The sequence below is a fragment of the Asterias amurensis genome, chromosome 8 (genome assembly GCF_032118995.1).
Source record: "Asterias amurensis chromosome 8, ASM3211899v1".
Taxonomy (NCBI): domain Eukaryota; kingdom Metazoa; phylum Echinodermata; class Asteroidea; order Forcipulatida; family Asteriidae; genus Asterias; species Asterias amurensis.
The window spans coordinates 6,564,579-6,583,964 of NC_092655.1; the positions used below are offsets into that span (position 1 = coordinate 6,564,579).

The 19,386-nt window shown below is 40.5% G+C and overlaps 1 protein-coding gene across 1 annotated transcript; it reads right to left on the reverse strand.

Moving 5' to 3' along the window:
• Positions 1-9,070: 9,070 nt before the first annotated feature.
• LOC139940807 (T-cell leukemia homeobox protein 3-like) lies at positions 9,071-18,808 on the reverse strand. Its single transcript, XM_071937188.1, has 3 exons — positions 18,166-18,808; positions 15,166-15,382; positions 9,071-10,508 (listed from the first exon to the last, which is right to left on the reverse strand). The coding sequence occupies exons 1-3, from the start codon at positions 18,569-18,571 to the stop codon at positions 10,157-10,159; spliced, it is 975 nt and encodes a 324-aa protein (XP_071793289.1). The 5' UTR covers positions 18,572-18,808; the 3' UTR covers positions 9,071-10,156.
• Positions 18,809-19,386: the final 578 nt, after the last annotated feature.

Below are 19,386 nucleotides of genomic sequence, written 5' to 3' on the forward strand. Positions count from 1 at the left end.
CTTAACAAACAAAACACTAGATCAAACATTTTCAAAGTGTGGTCACTCACCACTATTCCAAGTGTTGGATTCAACTCTTTAGTTTTTAGAGTGTATCTGAATATGAAGTGAGAAGACCAATTTGGGGCCTGAATGCTACACAGCACTTCACGCTTATCACACCACACTTAGGTACCCACATCCACACCACTATCGTTCCCCATTATTAATATTCATTGGTGTTGAATTACCCTTGTATGAGTTTCGCACACACACACTTATTCCATTAATCATATCCATATACAAAAACACTCAGTTCGTGACAGTTATTGGTCTCAGACGACTTATTGTGTTTCCCTTTCCTCTGAAAAAAAACCCCTTTGACATCCTTCACTGAACTATCCCCATCCAACACTAATTTGCGCTTGATTTGTTCCCGAAGATAACTGATAAAAGGAGAACTGGAAGTGTAGAGATTTTATGGTGGTGATGATAGACGACCAATAATAAGTGCCGTCGCCTCGACGGCAGCCCCCCGTCGTGTTCACCGTCTCTAAGACGCGATGCTCGGCCGGGAGAAGTGCGAAGTAACCCGGGCAATCATCACCGATGCTTACCCAAAAAAATAACGTCGGTCGTAAAAAAGAAAGAAAACAAAGTGGATTGTGGCATCCAATCATGTGGAACATCCCATAATTGATGCATTAAAAAGGAAGAAAAAATCATGAAATCTATATTATTAAAAGATAGATAAATAAATGATAGCACTTCAGTCATATAAAAAATTATCAGTGGCCGTTGTTTTGCATCGAACGGATCTACTCTCTTTGTTTTGAAATCCAAACATTTGTGTGTACATTTAGTTCTAAATTTCTCTCAACGACATTCAAAACTGGTTCCGAAAAGAAGAAGGCAAGAATTGCGTAAACTTGTGGAGGTTATATTACGAGAACGTTTTTTTTTTTATTTTGATTAAAGATACACTCATTAACATTTCGTTTTTTGTTTTATTTCAGAAATCATAAAAAGGAAAGCGAAGAAACGGTCAACACACAAGTCCGGCAGAAAGTAAGTGTCCGTATACTGTACATCAACACCAGCTAATTAATTATTCATTAGTTTTTTTTAGGCAGCGCGTCTCTAACTAAACAGACGGAGGGCTTAGCGCACATGTATACCCCTCTTTGGTTGTAATGGATTACGGTGAAAACACGGACCCTTCGGATATTTCAATATGTACCCCCCGTCAAGCAAGGCTTCCCTAGCACATGGGTGCCAAGCCCGGCCCGGAACTGAACATCAAACAAAACTTGCTTAGGGTATGGAATCATGATGGAGTTTGAATGTCTTAGTGTGTCCTTTTAGGATCCAAATCCAGCGCGTCATGACCGTTTTGAACCCCCCTTGATGCCCCTACAAAAAACACTGTCCTCAGGGGATATTGACAGGTCCATGCATGTGTTCATGGTTTAAATGGGTGTGCCCTTGTGTCAGGAATCTGTGAACCCTTGTCCTCGGTCCCCTTGAGCTCTTGCCCCTGGTCCCCGTGGGCCTAGTACCCGGTCCCCGTGGGCCCTTGTGCCCGGTCCCCGTGGGCCTTTGTGCCTGGTCTCCATGGGCCCTAGTGTGCCCGATACCCGTGGGACCTTGTGCCCGGTCCCGTGAACCCTTGTGCCCGATCCCCATGGGCCCTTGTGCCCGGTCTCCATGGGCCCTTGTGCCCGGTCCCGTGGGCCCTTGTGCCCGGTCCCCGTGAGCCCTTGTGCCCGGTTCCATGGGCCCTTTTGCCCGGTCCCCGTGGTTCCTTGTTCCCGGTCCCCGTGGTTCCTTGTTCCCGGTCCTTGTGATTGCCCCTTCCAGTGGGCCCTATATGTACACACTAATCTAAACCCCAACCCTGACCCTAAACCTGGCCTAACCTTATAGCGTGTAAACCATCAGGGAACCAGTAACAACATACATTACATGTTTTGGCTGGTAACCACATACCTAATAAGCAAAAGGTTTTGTGATTGGCTTATTGTGGTTGCTGCTTAAGCATAACAAGTTGCTAAGCAGAACAAATATTTGCTTACCAGAATAAAGTTACCAGCCAAATGTATTATCACCTGTTCAATTTTTGACCGGTATCCTGCATGTTTGTGCTTAGCAGTAAGATCTTAAGCACAATTCTCTGCATTAATCAGCTCTATGAAATTGGGCCCCGGTCTGGTTTGGCAACTCTATTCTTGACCCAATTTGAGCGAACTTCGCTGGCTGTTACAATACCACTCGCCGTGTGTTTATTTCCATTCAATTCGAGGCGGCGGTTAGTCACAGGCAATAACTCAACAAAGAAATTGTTTGACGAGTAAAATATGCATCTTAACGGTGGATTTTTAAAGACTTGGTTGTAAAGAAGTATAAATTTTACAGCGATATTTACTTAGTGATTGTAACTTGGAATTCCTTGGTAGGTGATTTAGGGCATGGTATTGGATATTCTAGTTTCTTGGTTCTATTAATGTGTCTTCGGTGGTACTTCGGGGTGGAGCTAGGGGAAGGAGGCTAGGCGTGCCGTTGGCTGAGCGGTCTAGTTCACCGGACCCAAGCTCTGGTGTTGTCAACAGCAGAGTGTGGGTTCGATACCCGGTCATGACACTTGTGCCCTTAAAGGTACTGAATTTATAATTATTCAAATAATTGTTTGCATAACAATTTACTTGGTTACAAATAATGGAGAGCTGCATGATAGTATAAACCAGTGTGAGAAACGGCTCCCTCTGAAGAAACGTAGTTTTTGAGAAAGAGGTAATTTCTCACTCAAATAATAAAATACTTCGGCTGAAGTTTGTTTTTTTTATTATGCATCTGAATGCACACAAAGTACTATTGCAACAATGTTTTTCTTTCTTTCATTGTTTTCTTTCAAATTTGATGACCACTTGAGCCCAAATTTTAACATTTTTAAAGTGTATGCATAAAGTGTTGGGATACACCATGTGAGAATTCTGGTCCCTGACAATTACTAAACGTGTCCAGTGCCTCTAAGTCCCACATGTAAATTTAAATCCTCGGCTGCCATGAAGTCGCTCACGTCCATTTTGAATAAACTTATTACCAACCCCAGCAATTCCTATGATATCAGATTGCACTTATACCACCACAGCCATATATTTGTCTTCAAATAGACATATACAAATGTTCAATCATTCAGAAGTAAAACTTTGTCCCACTGTCGTAACTCTATCGACAAATAGTTTCAGAGATGGCACCGCATTTTACTATTGGACGATAGAGCTTAAAGGGAAGGTATGCGTTTGGTTGTCACTCTTAAAAGTAATGGCAATGAACACTTTCGGTTTGAGGCCTCCATCAAGTTTAAAGCTTTTTTTTAAAGGGTCTATGTAACTTTTGTAGGACAAAAAACACAATGTCCACAGATTTACACTAAACTTACACAGTTTGAAGATAATGATAGTAGAAAGCTTCCCTGAAAATATTAAGTGCTGAGGTGCTGTAGTTTTTGGGAAATGAGTAAAACAATGTCATGAAAATAATTTTCGTCTCGTGAGACGAAAACTATTTTAATCATTTACAAACGAATTTTCATTACATTTACTCATTTCTCAAAAACTACAGCACCTCAGTAAGTAATATTTGAAGGGAAGCTTTCCACTATCATTATCTTCAAACCTTGTAAGTTTAATGTAAATCTATGGACATTTTAAAAAAGTACCCAAATCCTTTAAGAAACAATTCACTTTGAAGTAATGTAAAAAGGTATAGGTTTTTGTTCTCTGAGTGTGAATTTGAGAAGCGTTGCTACAGTTACGTTTTTCAGCCCGTGTATTCCTATTGATGATTATTCTTTCTGCAAAGAAATTTTCGGCGGTATCTCAAAAACTATTTCATTTTTTTAATTTTTTATGCATGTTTTTTTGGTATAAATAATACATTGTTAGGATTAAAATAATCAAACTGTTCCAAAAAGCATATAAATTTAAAGGGCAGTTTAATCATATTTCTTTTTCCGGAGAATTTATCATTTAAATGGAAAATCTGTAAGACCAGTATCCGTACTTAGTGTGACCCAATTTATAAATGAAATTAAAAATCTGTTAAGTTTAAGCTGAGTTTATGATTCGCGTGAGCTGGCCGAAACATCACAAAGGGCGCCATCATTATTGTATTGTGCTGTGACGTCCAGCCCGCCCGTGTGCAGTGGACAAGAGTACGACTCCATTATACTGATCTCCATTATACTGACAGAGACAGTATAATTATAGAGACCAGTGTATGCAGCTAGCCACATGCTACCTGCTAGTCTATGATAACTATGACAGTCCCCCTTTAAACTTGTAGTTATGTGAAGTCTAATAGACAAAAACAAACCTTTAACCAAGACTCGACATTTTAAAATGTTATTGCCGAAAGTGTATAATTTTTAAAATCGCTGACGGAGCCCAACCGAAACAAACCTTTTGAGACAACTTTAAAATCGCACTCTTCGTTATCTGATGTGTTTATGGGTGTTATTTCAATCAAATTAGAACATCCACAAACATTAATAGAGTGTAACATAGTTTAAATACACACTGTTAAACCCTAACAAGACCGAGAAAGAATAAAAACACCGAGCGTTGCAAACAACTTGGAGCCGGGTAGACTGGAGCGATTCTCCCGCCCGAGCGGTCAGCCTCGGCACGCTCAGGGTTGGCCTCGTATATCATTCACTATACCGAGTCTTACACGTAAAACTGTATTGATGTCATGTAAGTTATTGGTTGGCATTGAACCCGTGTTGGGTGACAATGACCATTGCTTCTTTTTTGAAGTTCAAAATTCATTTCGTGAACTCTGCGCGGGTCCATTTTGTTTCACACAGGTGTTAATGCCGGTTGGAAAAAAATGGGGAAAAAATTCCCGCTTAAAAGTCACAGGACATTGATTGTCTATAAGTGGTGGGTAATTATGGCTGCAAATTGACGTCACCAATAAGAGCGCCCTCTTGTGATATTTAAGTACTTTGAAATGGTGGGAAAATGTTAGTATCTAGATCTATATCATGCCTGAATGCGTGATTTTTTTTTATGAAAGAGGAGAATGGACCCGTCAAAATTGCTTGACTTATCGTGGCCTAGCGGTTGAGAGCATTGGAATCAGGCTCCAGTGTTTCTGATCAGCAGAGAGTGGGTTCGAGTCCCGTTCGTGACACTTGTGTTTAAAAGCAAGACACCTTACAATGATTGCTTCGTCCTTCTGGTGGGACGTAAAGCCAGAGGTCACGTGTGTTGTGAACGCACGTAAAAGAACCAAGTGTTTATATCGAAAAGAGAAGGGGTTCGCCCAGGTGATCCTGGTTTGATTGGCTGCAATAAAAAGGATTTGGTCTCATAATTCAAACTTAGTCTAAAATACCTTGTAGGAAAGTACCGAATGTTTGAAGCGCCTTGAGCGTCACTGAGTGTCGGATATGGGCGAAGAAGACACTTATTTCGGGATGTTGGTCTGGAGAACGATGGGTTTTAATGGAGAAAGTAGCAACTCTTAAGTGCTCGAAGGAGTCAGTTATTCTCCGAGGTGATTGAACAGAGGTAGAAGAAGTAGAGACAGGTCTGGAGTGAACTGTTGCCCTGGTCTTAGCCTTAGTGCCCCTTCTTAAGTTTCAAGACAAATTTAGGATTTTCCAATTGGAAGTGCCCTCTTTTGCAAAATAAAAATGGCCTTGCCCTTTCAAAAACTCCAGGCATGTGGGTATGGCATGAGAAATGCCATCGAAGAAAAGATAGATAAATGTTGGTCATGAAAACTCATAAGTACTGCGGCGAAATATCCAATAAAGATAGCGGTATCATCAAATTGTTTTTGTTTGCTGTGCGAAAAAACTAAATTCGTTCGTTCAGTTATTAATAATTAAAGACAGTGGACGGTGTTAATTGTCAAAGACCAGTCTTCTCACTTGGTGTATCTCAATATATGCATAACATAACAAACATGTGAAAATTTGAGCTCAATCGGTCATCAAAGTTGCGAGATAATAATGAAAGAAAAAACACCCTTGTCACACGAAGTTCGTGTGTTTTCAGATGCTTGATTTCGAGACCTCAAATTCTAAATCTGAGGTCTGGAAATCAAATTCGTGGAAAATTACTTCTTTCACGAAAACTACGTCACTTTTGAGGGAGCCGTTTCTCAGAATGTAATATACTATCAACCTCTCCCCATCACTCGTTACCAAGATAGGTTTTATGCTAATAATTATTTTGAGTAATTACCAATAGTGTCCACTGCCTTTTAGGGTTCATTATCAAATCAAAAAGTCATTATAATTTTGCATTGACATGACCACAGTTATACCGTGACGGCATTTGAACAAAACCATTTGGGAATTTTTTGATAAATTTGTAGATCATACATTTATCATTGATTTTTACATATTCTTTTTGTCTGTGATGTTCGTTCGTTGAGCGTTATGTTTGACGGAGTTTGACGCCATATGACTGCCTTTCAGTTTGTCTTTAGAGCACTACAAATAAGATATTCATTAGGCCAACGAAATATTCATGGAAAGGGGGAGCTCAATTCACCCTAATAAAGCCAAATTATCCAACTCTAAAATTTTACTGCGAGCTTGAACGAATTATAGACACTCACACGTAATTCTGTTCCTCTATTGAATTTTAAGACAGATCATTCGAAACCCATTCATCAAAATCACTGTACTCCCCTCTCGCCTTAGGGTTTCCCTGTGAATGGATGAAGATGTTTTCAAAGGCTAAGGATGCTGTGGGAGCAATTTGGGATTTTTTTTCCCTTTTCTGAAACACCGAAGGGGACTTGACTAGCGAGGCGTCTCGCAACACTTGTAGGCACAGGGTCATGTGGGGTTAGGGACCCATCTGGCGGCGGGAGGCGTACGGGTCGCTCGGTCGGCTCGGACAGCCACCTGAGTGCGTTAACTGGATTTGTTTATGCGGGGGATATATTGGTATTAGTAGGTCCAGGGTAAACAGTTTGTCAATATAGAGGGAGATGCCTGTAAACAAATCACCCGCGTCTTTCCTCTTGATTTGGAGGTATTTACGAGTTTAGGGGATTTTTGTGTTTTCGTCTTGCTTTGTGTTTGAATGTGTTTATGTGGGGAACGAACGTTTGAAACGGGTTTTGAATGGAATTTATTACTTGATTTTTGGAAGATGTTTGGACAAATTAAGACGTAAGTAATAAATGTCAACTTTGTTTTTCTGGTTAGAAGTGGGGTGACCACGATGTCCAAAGGTATGCCTACTCGTTAATGAGTGACCATAACAGACCTTGGCAAGAAGTAGCTAAGCACACAAACGTTATCTGCTTAACAGAACAGGGTTTTACAGTACAAACATGTCACATGTTCAACTGGTGGCATCCTGCTCATTTCTGCTCAGCATAAATGTGTTAAGCAGTATTATTTCTTCTTATAAGCAGGTCTATGAAACTGGTTCGACAACGTGGTCGATTGTAACGAAAGCAACAATGAGTTTACACGACTTCGTCGTTTCGTATTTACCACGTTGTGGTTTTTCCTAAAAACTGTTAATTAATCACAAATCGATTATGCAAGTTCATCAGCAGATTTTTTCGTTTTTACTCAGTGTAAATGACACATTCTTACACCCAATGGGTAAGTATAGGCGTTGTGGCTTTTCAAAACCTGCTTTATTACAATGTTTAAATTGTTTGATTATTTTAAAATTGTCCTTTCAAATCGGACAACGCTCGAGGCCGATTGGAAAGGGGTCGATATGCTTAAGTCTATCGACAATCGAAACGAAACTTGTAAGACTCAACCGCAGTTTGTCGTGAATAAAAGTTGCATTTTGGACAGCCGCTGGACCAACGTCTTTCAAAATATCGTCCATGCTTAACACTAAGCCAGGCCTTTGTTTCAACCCGTCTTAGTTGACAAGAAACAAAGCCAGGTCAGTCCATCTCCTTCAATAACCTATTACGAAACTTGTAGAAGTAACCAGGAATCAAAGCCTAACTCGTCCCAAGCGTCTGGAATCCGCCTCCAGCGCCTAGCCACTTCAACCCCCATCAACAGCCGCTTTGGATTTCTTGAATCATGTGCCAATGGCTGACAAGCTGTCGAGGTTTGGGGCTGTTCCTCTTAGACAAAGCCAAGACCCTACACACTCATTACCGACCCATCCATCTTGATTCGCAATTACTTTCCAATCTTTAAATCTGTTGGAAGTACAACCCAAAAGGGTTCGCCTCTTGGTCACGGGTGTCACGGGTTTAGAGAGGCACTTGGGGACCCTCACTCCTCCCGGGCCCCCGAAGTGTTTGCCCCGGCAGTCCTTTCCCTCTCACGACGTCAGCCTCGGAGGCAGGCGATCGCGTTGCAGCATGATATACGACCATTATTATTGGTCTTGACAACTATTGCTCTGAAACGCAACATTGGGCCGGGGCGATTTTCACATATGGTCTTGTCGGCCTCTCCTGGACTGTATTCTTTTGTTCATGGATTCCCCCTGCATTAACGGCCCTTCTGGACGGCCATGATATCCACAGACCGGCCCAAGAGAAAGAAGTTATAACTTTTTCTTCAGGAATTGCCAAGGCGATGTGTGACTTGCCAGCTTAAGCTATAAATTACCATGGAATTAACCACACCGCTCGGTTTCATGATGGTGTGTCACGGTGTATTGCACACCCGGCGACTTAAATAACGCTTAATGATCCCTTAATATAATATGCCCGCACTTTTTATTTAGTCAACAGAATTTAAACAGCCGTCAAAATCAGATAATTGGCGGGAACCATTTTGCTCGAGGAGTTACATTAGGAAAAGTAAACCGCCCCTAACGAGCTCCAGATGACAAAGAGAGAATTAATAACACATCAATCTTTTGCAAACAGCAGTAAATAAAATCGCAACTTTAAATCAATTTGTTGATGTTCGCCTAGGTTAAAAAGATAAAGGGACACGAAATGATCTGTTGACCAACATGTTTTGAGATCAAAATTAAAATGTGGCAAATCCTGTTCAATTTGTACACAATCACTTTTAATATCATGAGAATTGTAATTATGATAACCCGGTGCGTTTGTTGTTGTTTATTCTACAGAACACTTGCGGGTCAGTTATTGTTTTTATTCACGTCCACGATATCAATATTAATACAATAATTTAAGTACATTTATATTTACATTCGTTTTTACATGTCGACATTCAGCAGTCTTAAAATCTTTAAGTACACCTTGTTCTCACTCTGTCCTTTGCAAGATTCAAAACAGTGATTTTGAAACAATTTAACGACACAACATTTACTTGCATTAGACTACCCATAAAGTTTTTCAAAGAGAGTTCGAGATCTGGAGCTGTAAAAAAAAGCTTGAAATTGCATGCATCGCCCAATTTTTTACAGATTTGAAAAACTTTACGTTTAGACTTTGCTTTTCTCCGAACGAATTTGGGAAAATTATATTGCTTCAAAACGTAAATAATGTATGTCAAATATATATAGTTTATTAGGATAGAAATGAAGTGAAAGAGTTTGCTTCGCTCTAAGTTTGTAGAAATTGTTTTATTCAATTTGAACAAACATTTTAATGTTTGTTCAAATTAAAGCCTGTGAGTGGTAGACACGTGCGTATGAATAGGTGAACTATGTACTCGAGATGGCACGGTATGACCGCGCGACCAGCGCATTACTCTTGAAAACATACAAATAGTTGTCTCTAGCTGGTCTTTTGAGATATAATGTCGGTTTCCGACAAAAAGCGCATTGTAAATTCAAATCAACTGTCGGATCAGGCCTCACGGGATCCGGATCAGTGCTGGTATCCAGATCAGTTCTGATAACCGGATCAGTTCTGAAATCCGGATCAGTTCTGAAATCCGGATCAGTTCTGAAATCCGGATCAGTTCTGATATACGGATCAGTTCTTATGTCCGGATCAGTTCTGATACACGGAAGATTTTCTAAGAGTGTAATGAACAGAAAGAGTCAACGAAAAATGGTGACCTCATACGATATAACACTTCACATACATTCTGTTGATATTAATTGTGAACTGAGTAAAACTATAATGCGGGAAATGGTGTAAGAAGAATACATGAGATGAAGAGCGTGGTCCGGTGATTTGATTGCAGAATTTGCAATCACAAGGTGGTAGGTTCTAAGTGTTCTTAATTCTTAGGTTCTTAGTGTTCTCCTGAAGTGTTTGACATTGGTGGCGAGTGTGCTTGGCAAGTATCGTCCGTGTTGGCATCGGTTTGTTGCTGCTGTCGATGTTGCTGCTGTTCTTGTTGCTGCTGGTGTTCGTGCTGCTGTTCTTGGTGTTCCTGTTGCTGCAGTTGTTGCTGTTGTCCACCGTGCGTCCGTTCGCTCCAGGGTTGGAGGTTTTGCAGAGCGTTCAGTGAGGAGTTGTGGACGCAGAGACGGTCTTGGGGTACAGGGTCCTGGAGCGTCTTCATCATGACCTCGTGCTGGAGGGTAAACATGAACCTTGCTGCTGCCTGCCTCTCGGCTTCCCGCTCCTCGGCAGTCTGACGTCTGGAGGGAAACGGGACAAATACAAATTAATATTCATAACTCATTTAATCATAATAATTTTGGTTTTTACCCATACGCCGATGTATGTTAGCACTGTATACTCGGTGCTTTCCCGATTCCTGTGAAAAAAATATCACAGGCATGGTACTTGGATTGGATTCGAACCCACGACCCTTGAAATTCTAGAGCAGTGTCTTACCAACTAGACTACCGAGGTTACTCGGTAGATAGAGGCAGTTCGAATCCTATGTTTTGGCAGCGGGTACTGCAACGATATAAAATGTTTTTCTACCATGAATCGAAAAAGCACAGTTCTTCTCACAATGTTATAATCAATAAAGGGTGCGTTCGATTAGCTTCCCCAAGTCGACCCCGGTGTGTGGCGTTTTCTTTTTCCAGGACGATTGTGTGCAGATAATTACCCACGTTCGTCCTGAAAAAAAAAAACGCCACACACCGGGGTCGACCTAGAGAAGCTAAACGAACGCACCCAGTGTCATGTGGAAACAATCATTACAATGTTTTGGCTAACAACGGTATTGTAGCTATATTGAGCGGTCTATCTTCACCAGAGCCATGGTTCTGGTGTTGTCAGTAGCAGAGTGTGGGTTCGATTCCCGATCGTGACTTTTACCTGAAAATGTTGTGTCATGCCCTTTTCGAATTCACGAAATGGGTTTGGGCTTTGTCTGATTAAAGCCCCGTAAGGAAAGCACGGGTTTATTGAATGACTGACGGAGCCTAAACCAAAGTCCAACAAGGTTTCGAATTAATATCAATAAGGCCTTATAAAACTCACACTAGCCCCATTCAAGCGCTGAGGAGAACAAGAATGGCGTAACACCTTATCACAGCTTATGGGCCAAATTTCGTAGGCACGGATAGGCCCTTCAGCACAAAACATGTACTAGAATAAGGTTACCAGCCAAAATACCATGTGGAATGTACCATTTTGTTCCCTGCTTATATTTGCTTAGCAGATTGTTGAACACTATTGTCTGATTTGACCCTCTATGATATTGGCCCTTGGGTGGCAACGGGGTCCCGTAAGCCTAACTTCCTCATACCTGGCCATCCCTCCCTCTGGAAATGCGGGACATCTCAGCACCCATAAATACCTCAACCGTTTAGTTTTGCCGCATTTTTAGGCCATCAATATTTGGTTTATATTGTTATCCTAAATCAAACTCGGCCTCCCCAGATCTCGTATACCTAGCCCCTGTGTAAACCATCGACCTTACGCACCCCCTGTTTACAGGAGTCGTTCCCCGCGCACTGGCCCCTCGTTCAACCCCCTCGATGGGGGTCTCACGGGGTTCTTGACCGCACCAGGGGTCATAAATAATGCCCAGTTAAAGCTCTTATAACAACCAGTCAATAATGTGTGTAATAAAATATCAAAAAAAATAACAACAATGAACTCTTACAATAAACACGATACAACAGGACAAACAAAATAATAACAAATTAAAATTACTTAATTGTTACTATAGGTTTTCTAGATCAATTTTGGGAAATGAGCAGCCAATTTAACCACCAGCTTATTCTATTTGGCACGAAATTGAATGCTACTGAAAAGGGTCATTCGATTTCGTTTTAAGACTAGTCAAATGTACTTTTACGTTATTCGATTTAACAAAATAATCATTCAATTTAACAATTCATCATAGCAGCATTCAAATTCGCAGACGCTTCTTGAGGCGTGTGTGTCACGAAAAAGAATGAAGATACGCTAAATCGAACAGAGTGCTAAAGGAATTTGACTCGACTCAAAACGAAATTACACGGCCGAATTCTGAATTTGAAACGCAGTAACTTGAGAGGCAAAACAGTTTTAATTCGAACGCATGAAAATGAAATTGACTGCTCATTTGCTGAATTTGACCGAGAAAACCTATATAAGTACATAACATAATATAAACAGGTAAAATGCAATTACTGTTTACTTTTGCAAAATGTTCACACCGCTGTTTCTGTTATACAAAAATACTTTTAAAACAATATCAAGTAAATTGTTACTTCAATAATATTTAAGTTTAGAGTGTGTGACCGGATTTCATGGGGACAGAGCGAATTATTTTTTAATGTAAGACCGTTCTCTTCTTGACCTACTGTAAAATAAATTACTATGTAAGCTTTACTGATGTTTTACTGATGCTTTACTGATGTTTTAAATATTATGGTGTGGTATAAATGTATATTGAGTTTGCGGTTATTCAAATCTACTCTGCGGCAGACGTGTAACAAGACAAATTCTCAAAGAATAAATCCATACACAGCAAAGGTGTTTCCGCAAACTTAATATATTCATAAACTTTCTTCACAAATCTTGTCTAAAGAAAAATTACATTGTATATATACAATATAATTTTTCTTTATTGACAAGATTTGTGAAGATTTGTGGAGAAAGTTTATGCTTATAAAATGGGGCACTAAACTGAACTCTTTGGACAAGGGTGTTAAATTTCCCTTCATAATGTTTGTGATGACGAGAAAATTTCGATTTCTACTCGTCTAGAAAACTATGATGTCTACGATATCTACTCGTCTAGAAAACTCGTCTAGAAAACTATGATGTCATAAATTGAGTAAACAAACACTCAAGAAAGCTAACACCACGAACGAAATGTTTCAACCGCGCCAGAGAGGTCAATAGTATGACCTCTGACCCAAGTCTATTGTCTCTAAGGTGTGGTCTTCCTTTCGAGACGTTATCCAGCCACACTTTTGAGTTTACCTCAAGACCAAAGTTTCTGGACTATTTTCCGGAGAGTTTGTACTGCTGTGCTGCAACGGGGCAATGTGGTGTTTTTCTGTTGTCGAGTCACCATTAAGAGAAATCCTAATTGGGTTATATTGACTGTGGTACATTATTGACAGTGGAGTTGATCTTGGCGCGTTGAATCGCTGGTCAACTTACATCAGCACCCGATGAAATGGATGCTCCTTAAGTAATGACTCATTTTGGCTTTCGCACTTCAACCAGGGCCCAATCTCATAGAGCTACTTAAGCATACCTCTCTGCTAAGCAGAAATGAGCAGGTTACCAATTACAAATGGTACATGGGATATTGTAGTTTGCCTGATAGCCGTATTCTGGTTAGCATATGTTGTTGTGCTTAGCATCGTTTGTTGTGCTTAAGCAGTTCTATGAAATTGGGCCAAGATAACTTTCTTGGTAAAAGGGAATGCCCAAAGGACTGACAGCGACTCTACTCTTTTTTCCATGAAAATATTTGACGAGAAATTCGGAGTGAAAAGACTGTTTGTGCGAAGTGTTGATTAAATGTGATTTGTGTGTTTGTTAAAAACTTTCGAAGGGTGGAAAAAAACTTTTTAGTTTCTGAGATTGTGACCACCCATTCTGGTGAAGCACATGGGTTTATTTGATGAGTTGTTGTTCTGGGTTTGTTTACAATTAACAAACATCAGCCAAGACAAGTGTCATAAAGTGAAATAAACATTCTATTTCAAATGCGGTTTTAGTTTCTATGTTGTACCACATACAGGACACATTTGGGTTTGAGTGAGTCTGTGACTTCAGGCAGTGTATCGACTCTATGTTATGGTATTGCCCGTTCATTTTAAGCACAATGACTCAGTTAAAGGCAACGTAACATGTGACGTCACTTGTTCACAAAACAGCCACAAAGCCTGATGTTTTACCAAGCACAATTTGTACATTGCTAAAACAAAAGTCTTACTTAGAAAATGCACTGTACGGATTGGCACATCAATATTGTTCAGATGTTGCTTACGTAATAGTCAAATTATTTACGTCATTTTCTTTGGGGGGAATAAGAAGTCTTTATCCTTGCTTTGGGGGTTAAAGGCAGTGGACACTATTGGTAATTTCTCAAAATAATTATCATCATAAAACCTTTCTTGATTACGATATGTGGATAAAATGTTAACTTTTAGAGTGTGTCGGTAATGACTCTTCCCCTTATTGATCTCTTAAAGGCAGTGGACACTATTGGTAATTACTCAAAGTATTTATCAGCATAAAACCTTACTTGGTAAAGAGTATTGGGGAGAGGTGATGGTATAAAACATTGTGAGAAACAGCTCCCTCTGAAGTGACGTAGTTTTTGAGAAAGAAGTAATTTTCCACGAATTTGATTTCGAGACCTCAAGTTTAGAATTTGAGGTCTCGAAATCAAGCATCACAAAGCACACAACTTCGTGTGGCAATAGTGTTTTTTCTTTCATTAATATCTCGCAAATTCGACGACCGATTGATCTCAAATTGGCACAGGTTTGTTGTTTTGTTTTATGCATACGTTGAGATACACCAAGTGAGAAGACTGGTCTTTGACAATTACCAATAGTGTCTACTGTCCTTAAGACGATGTCAACATTATTTTGGGCTAGCCGTGGCGCACCGATGCTTAAGTACATTATACTCAGAGAGTTATTGTCTTTGGTAAGAAAATGATTTTGACTTGTCGATCGAGTGGACGATGACTCGTTATTCGGCAGCCATCTTTGATTGCTTTCATTCAACCCAAACAGAGACTGGATATAAAAATGTTTTCTGGTCACGTAATTCAAAATGATAATTACAACCAATACCTTAAGTGTCGATGTGTAGCCCGAGCTTGTCTCCCCCCCCCCCCCCCCCACACACACACAAAACCACCCCCTTTCCACTCACCTCCACTTAGTTCGTCTGTTCTGGAACCACGTCTTCACCTGTGCGTCCGTCATCTTCAGTGTCTTTGCTAGGCCGGCTCGCTCGGCCGATGCTAGGTACTTCTGGCGATGAAATCTCTTCTCCAACTCGCATATCTGCAGACGGGTGAAGGACGTACGGGGCTTTTTCCTCTTGGGAGGGGTGCGATTCTGGTAGGGATGACCCACCCTTCTTGTAACTGTGTGGAATACAAATTATTTCATTCAATTTGGCTCTCATCCTATGGTTAGTTAATTCACTTCGTTGGTGATTAGGCACTATGCCAATTAATTGTGTATATTGCTGAACCAAAGTTTGTAAATTCACTTAAAATGTTTTTAAGTGAATTGCTGAAAAGAGCACGAGGTTGTTCGAAAAGAAATCTCCCCTTGCAAATTGGTTTCCCAGTTCATTAAGCGAATTTCCCTTTAAAACAATGATAATTTGTTGTGTAGGTTTAGAAATTCAAACAAGAGACCTACAACAGAAGATACAATGTGACTAGGTGGGTGAAGGTATAACCAATTTTGAAAGTGTACTGTTCAAAACTAACGGGAGGTATAGATGAGAAGAGCACGCTAATCGAAACGTTAAGACCACTTAAAAAAGTCGCTCTGTGTGGTTATGAAGTTAATACCGATCTACTTTAAGCTAAAGAAGTATAGTCCCTGCCAATTTTTTACTCAGCCGCACAGTTAGTAGTTAATAAGCAGAGCAGTTCTTTTCAGAACTGAGAAGTTTCCCGAATTCCGAAAAATCTAGTAGTATAATAGTAAGACAAGTTCTCAAAAGAAAATAAACTAACCGGCAAGTAGATACACACATGGTGTTACTGTTAACCAAATATATATTTTCAGCTGTTTACTAACAGTGAAAATTTTGAGTTTCTATGATGAGTTCTACAGATGAATCTATTATTAAATGTGTTGCCAAATTCGTCTTTTTATTTATGAACTTAAAAAAAACACCATAATGTCTGATTACCTCTGTTGACTTTATTGTTTCTCCTGCCAATGTATATTAAAATATTTCAGGTTTAAAACGTTGTTGTAACCCTCCCCGGGGTTAAGGGGTGTGTTCCAAGTTGGAATAAAAAACAAATGAATGAATGAATGAATTGATACCTCGCCATACAATGCCTCAAATCCCATAACGGGAGTTTTTGCCAAAAGGTACAAACAAAAGTGGGACAATGATGAGATTCCTGATTGTTTGCACCGAGTGAGTTTGGGGGAGATTCATTCCTCCAATTAAAAGATTCAAATCACACATTTAGCAATTGTAAAGATTGTTGCACTATTTTCGTATTTTGTGTTTAGAACAGGACCTCGTCAGAACCCTTCTGGAGTTGTGGTTCAGCTCGTCGTAATACGGGGACAAAATAATAAAACTGCCGATCAGAAGCTGAGATACGGGGCACTGTAACAAGAGAAAACAAGAGGTATGTCTTTGATTGTTTGTTTTGCTGTTTCTTAAAGGCACTGGATACGTTTGGAATTGCCAAAGACAAGTATTTTCAATTGGTGTCTCCTAACATATGCATAAGGTGACAAATCTGCGAAAATTTTGCCTTAAAAGATTGGCCATCGACACTGCAAGAGAATATGAAAGAAAAACACCCTTGTTGCACAAATTTGTGTGCTTTCAGATACCAACTAAATGCTTCAGGCGTGAAGTCTTTTAATATTTCAGTGAGAAATTAACTCCTTCTCAAAAACGACGTCACTTAGAGAGGGAGTCGTTTCTCACAATGTGTTAATTACGAAAAAGTCTACACATATCAAAATTATTTTAAAATGGTGAACAAACGCATCATAAACAAGTTAAAATACCATTTCCGTTTGAAAACATTCCGCTCAAGTAGCTGTTTAAACAATCATGCGATTGTTAATTTGTGTTTACTGCGTAACGAACCTTTGCCGGCACTGATTGTTCGTATTGTCAACGTATACTACAGGTAATTTTAAGTAGGATTTGAAACTGCATGGTGAAACAATTCCTTTAGCAGCAACGAACAACAGAGTCCATCATTCTCCAGCCGTCGATTTCACCAAACTCTTCCTAACTTAGGATTAATCTTAGGACTTAGGACGGGTTCAGTTCTGTATCAAAATACGTAGGACGCATTGAACTCATCCTAAGTTAGAACGGGTTACTCGTCCTAACTCGAGATAAGATTGATCCGAGACGTACTGATCGAAACGTTGAGTCTTTAACAACCGGTTCTTTACAGAACCGCAACACTTTACTCAAAATAGATATTCACCTGGTGCTACAACAAACCTCTCTTGGTAATTATCGTTTAGAGATCAATCGGGGCAGGACACATCAGCAAAATGTTGCAGTACTAAAAGACACTGGACACTATTGGTAATTGTCGAAGACCAGTCTTCTCACTGGGTGTATCCCAACATACGCATAAAATAACAAATCTGTGAAAATTTGAGCTTGATTGGTCATCGGAGTTGCGAGATAACTATGAAGGGGAAAAAACACCCTTGTCACACGAAGTTTAGTGCTTTCAGGTGCTTGATTTCGAGACCTCAAATTCTAAACTTGAAGTCTCGAAATCAAATTCATGGAAAATTACTTCTTTCTCGAAAACTACGTGACTACAGAGGGAGCCGTTTCTCACAATGTTTTATACTATCAACCTCTTCCCATTACTCTTTACCAAGTAAAGTTTTATGCTGATAAATATTTTGAGTAATTACCAATAGAGTCCCCTGCCTTTAATTAAGAGATCAATAAGGGCAAGAGTCATTACCGACACACTCTAAAAGTTAAAATTTCCACATTCTAAGCTTAAGTTTGTGACTCACTTTTTTTTAGATGTTGTTTAACCTAAAACATGTTATTGCTTAAATGCTACAAACCGTGTGAGCAGGTGTCAATATGGTAAACATGTTTCAAAAGTGGGTACAACATATTATTTGTGTTAATTTTTAGCACAGTTTTTACAGTGCAATTTTAAGAACTTACCGGTGAGTCTGTCCCTTACAAGCCGCCTACTCTCCATCCACGGGAACATGCTGCTGAACGGTAAAGCCATCGGCCGATGTGCCGGCACACGGAGTACCGTCCCAAACTCCTCATGTGCCGTCGAGGACGGGCTCAGCCCCGGTACGCTCTGCTGCAACGGCCCCACCGACGAAGAAGTCGAAGAAGACACCGACGGGTTCGAAGACAACGGGGATGCGGAGCGGGCGTAGTACACCTGGTGGTGGGGATGAACCGCCGAATCCACGGCACGGCGGACGTCCCTCGTGATGGATAAAGTTTTCCCGGTCTTTATGCAAGGTTTACTCAAGATCCGGCTGATGCTGAACGACAGGGTATCCGCACGGGTCATTTCGTCTGAGACAATCGGGCTGCACGGCTCCTCCATTACTTGTATTATCCTGCACGGTGGCGAAGTCGCTCGCAAGTTCGCCTCAAAGACAGAAAAACCAAAGAGCTTCCGATTGATTTCAGGTGGACGCCCTCAGAAATTGGCAACAGCTTGCCAGCGCAGCGGGTTGCACAAGTGAGGCGAGAGAACTAAGAGAAGTGCCGCCGATGTATCGCCGCCCTATCCCCCGGTCCACAGTATCAACGCAGCCCAACTTTTCCGCTCTCGCGTACACCAGTCCTCCTGAGAAGTTGAAAGTTATATTTGTGTCAACACGCGATTGGGCCATCAAACACCGTGTGTGATGGACACCATGCAATGAGTTGCTGATGCGGATATAAAACAGCTTGGGCTTATTGGTACGCGGTAGATTATACACGCACACTTCTATGGGGCTCGGGGCATTGGATTGGTGCTTTGGTTGCATTGCCAAGAATGCTATTGGTTGGGATGATGGTTGGGAGACATGGAGGAGGATATGACGTAGAAGAGGATCTGACGTAGAACTAAAGAGAGAACAATTAGCACGGGGGAGGGGGGGGGAAGATGTTTTTGTTGTTTAAGATCATCTTCACAATCTAACTCGGGAAAGTTCCATCAAGGGGAATTTAAACGGAATGAGAAATGTCAGACCTTTTTTCTGAATTCATAACCTTTTTTTTAGTCTGCCTTGAAAATCATCAATTTTGTCTTCGAATATAATTTGTTGTACTCCTTGGTCTACTTCGTTGGAGTGAAAACAGTGCTCACAGGAGCTCCTTGGAATCTATAACTCCAGGGGTTTTCAAAAGGTAGACATGCCATCATTTCAA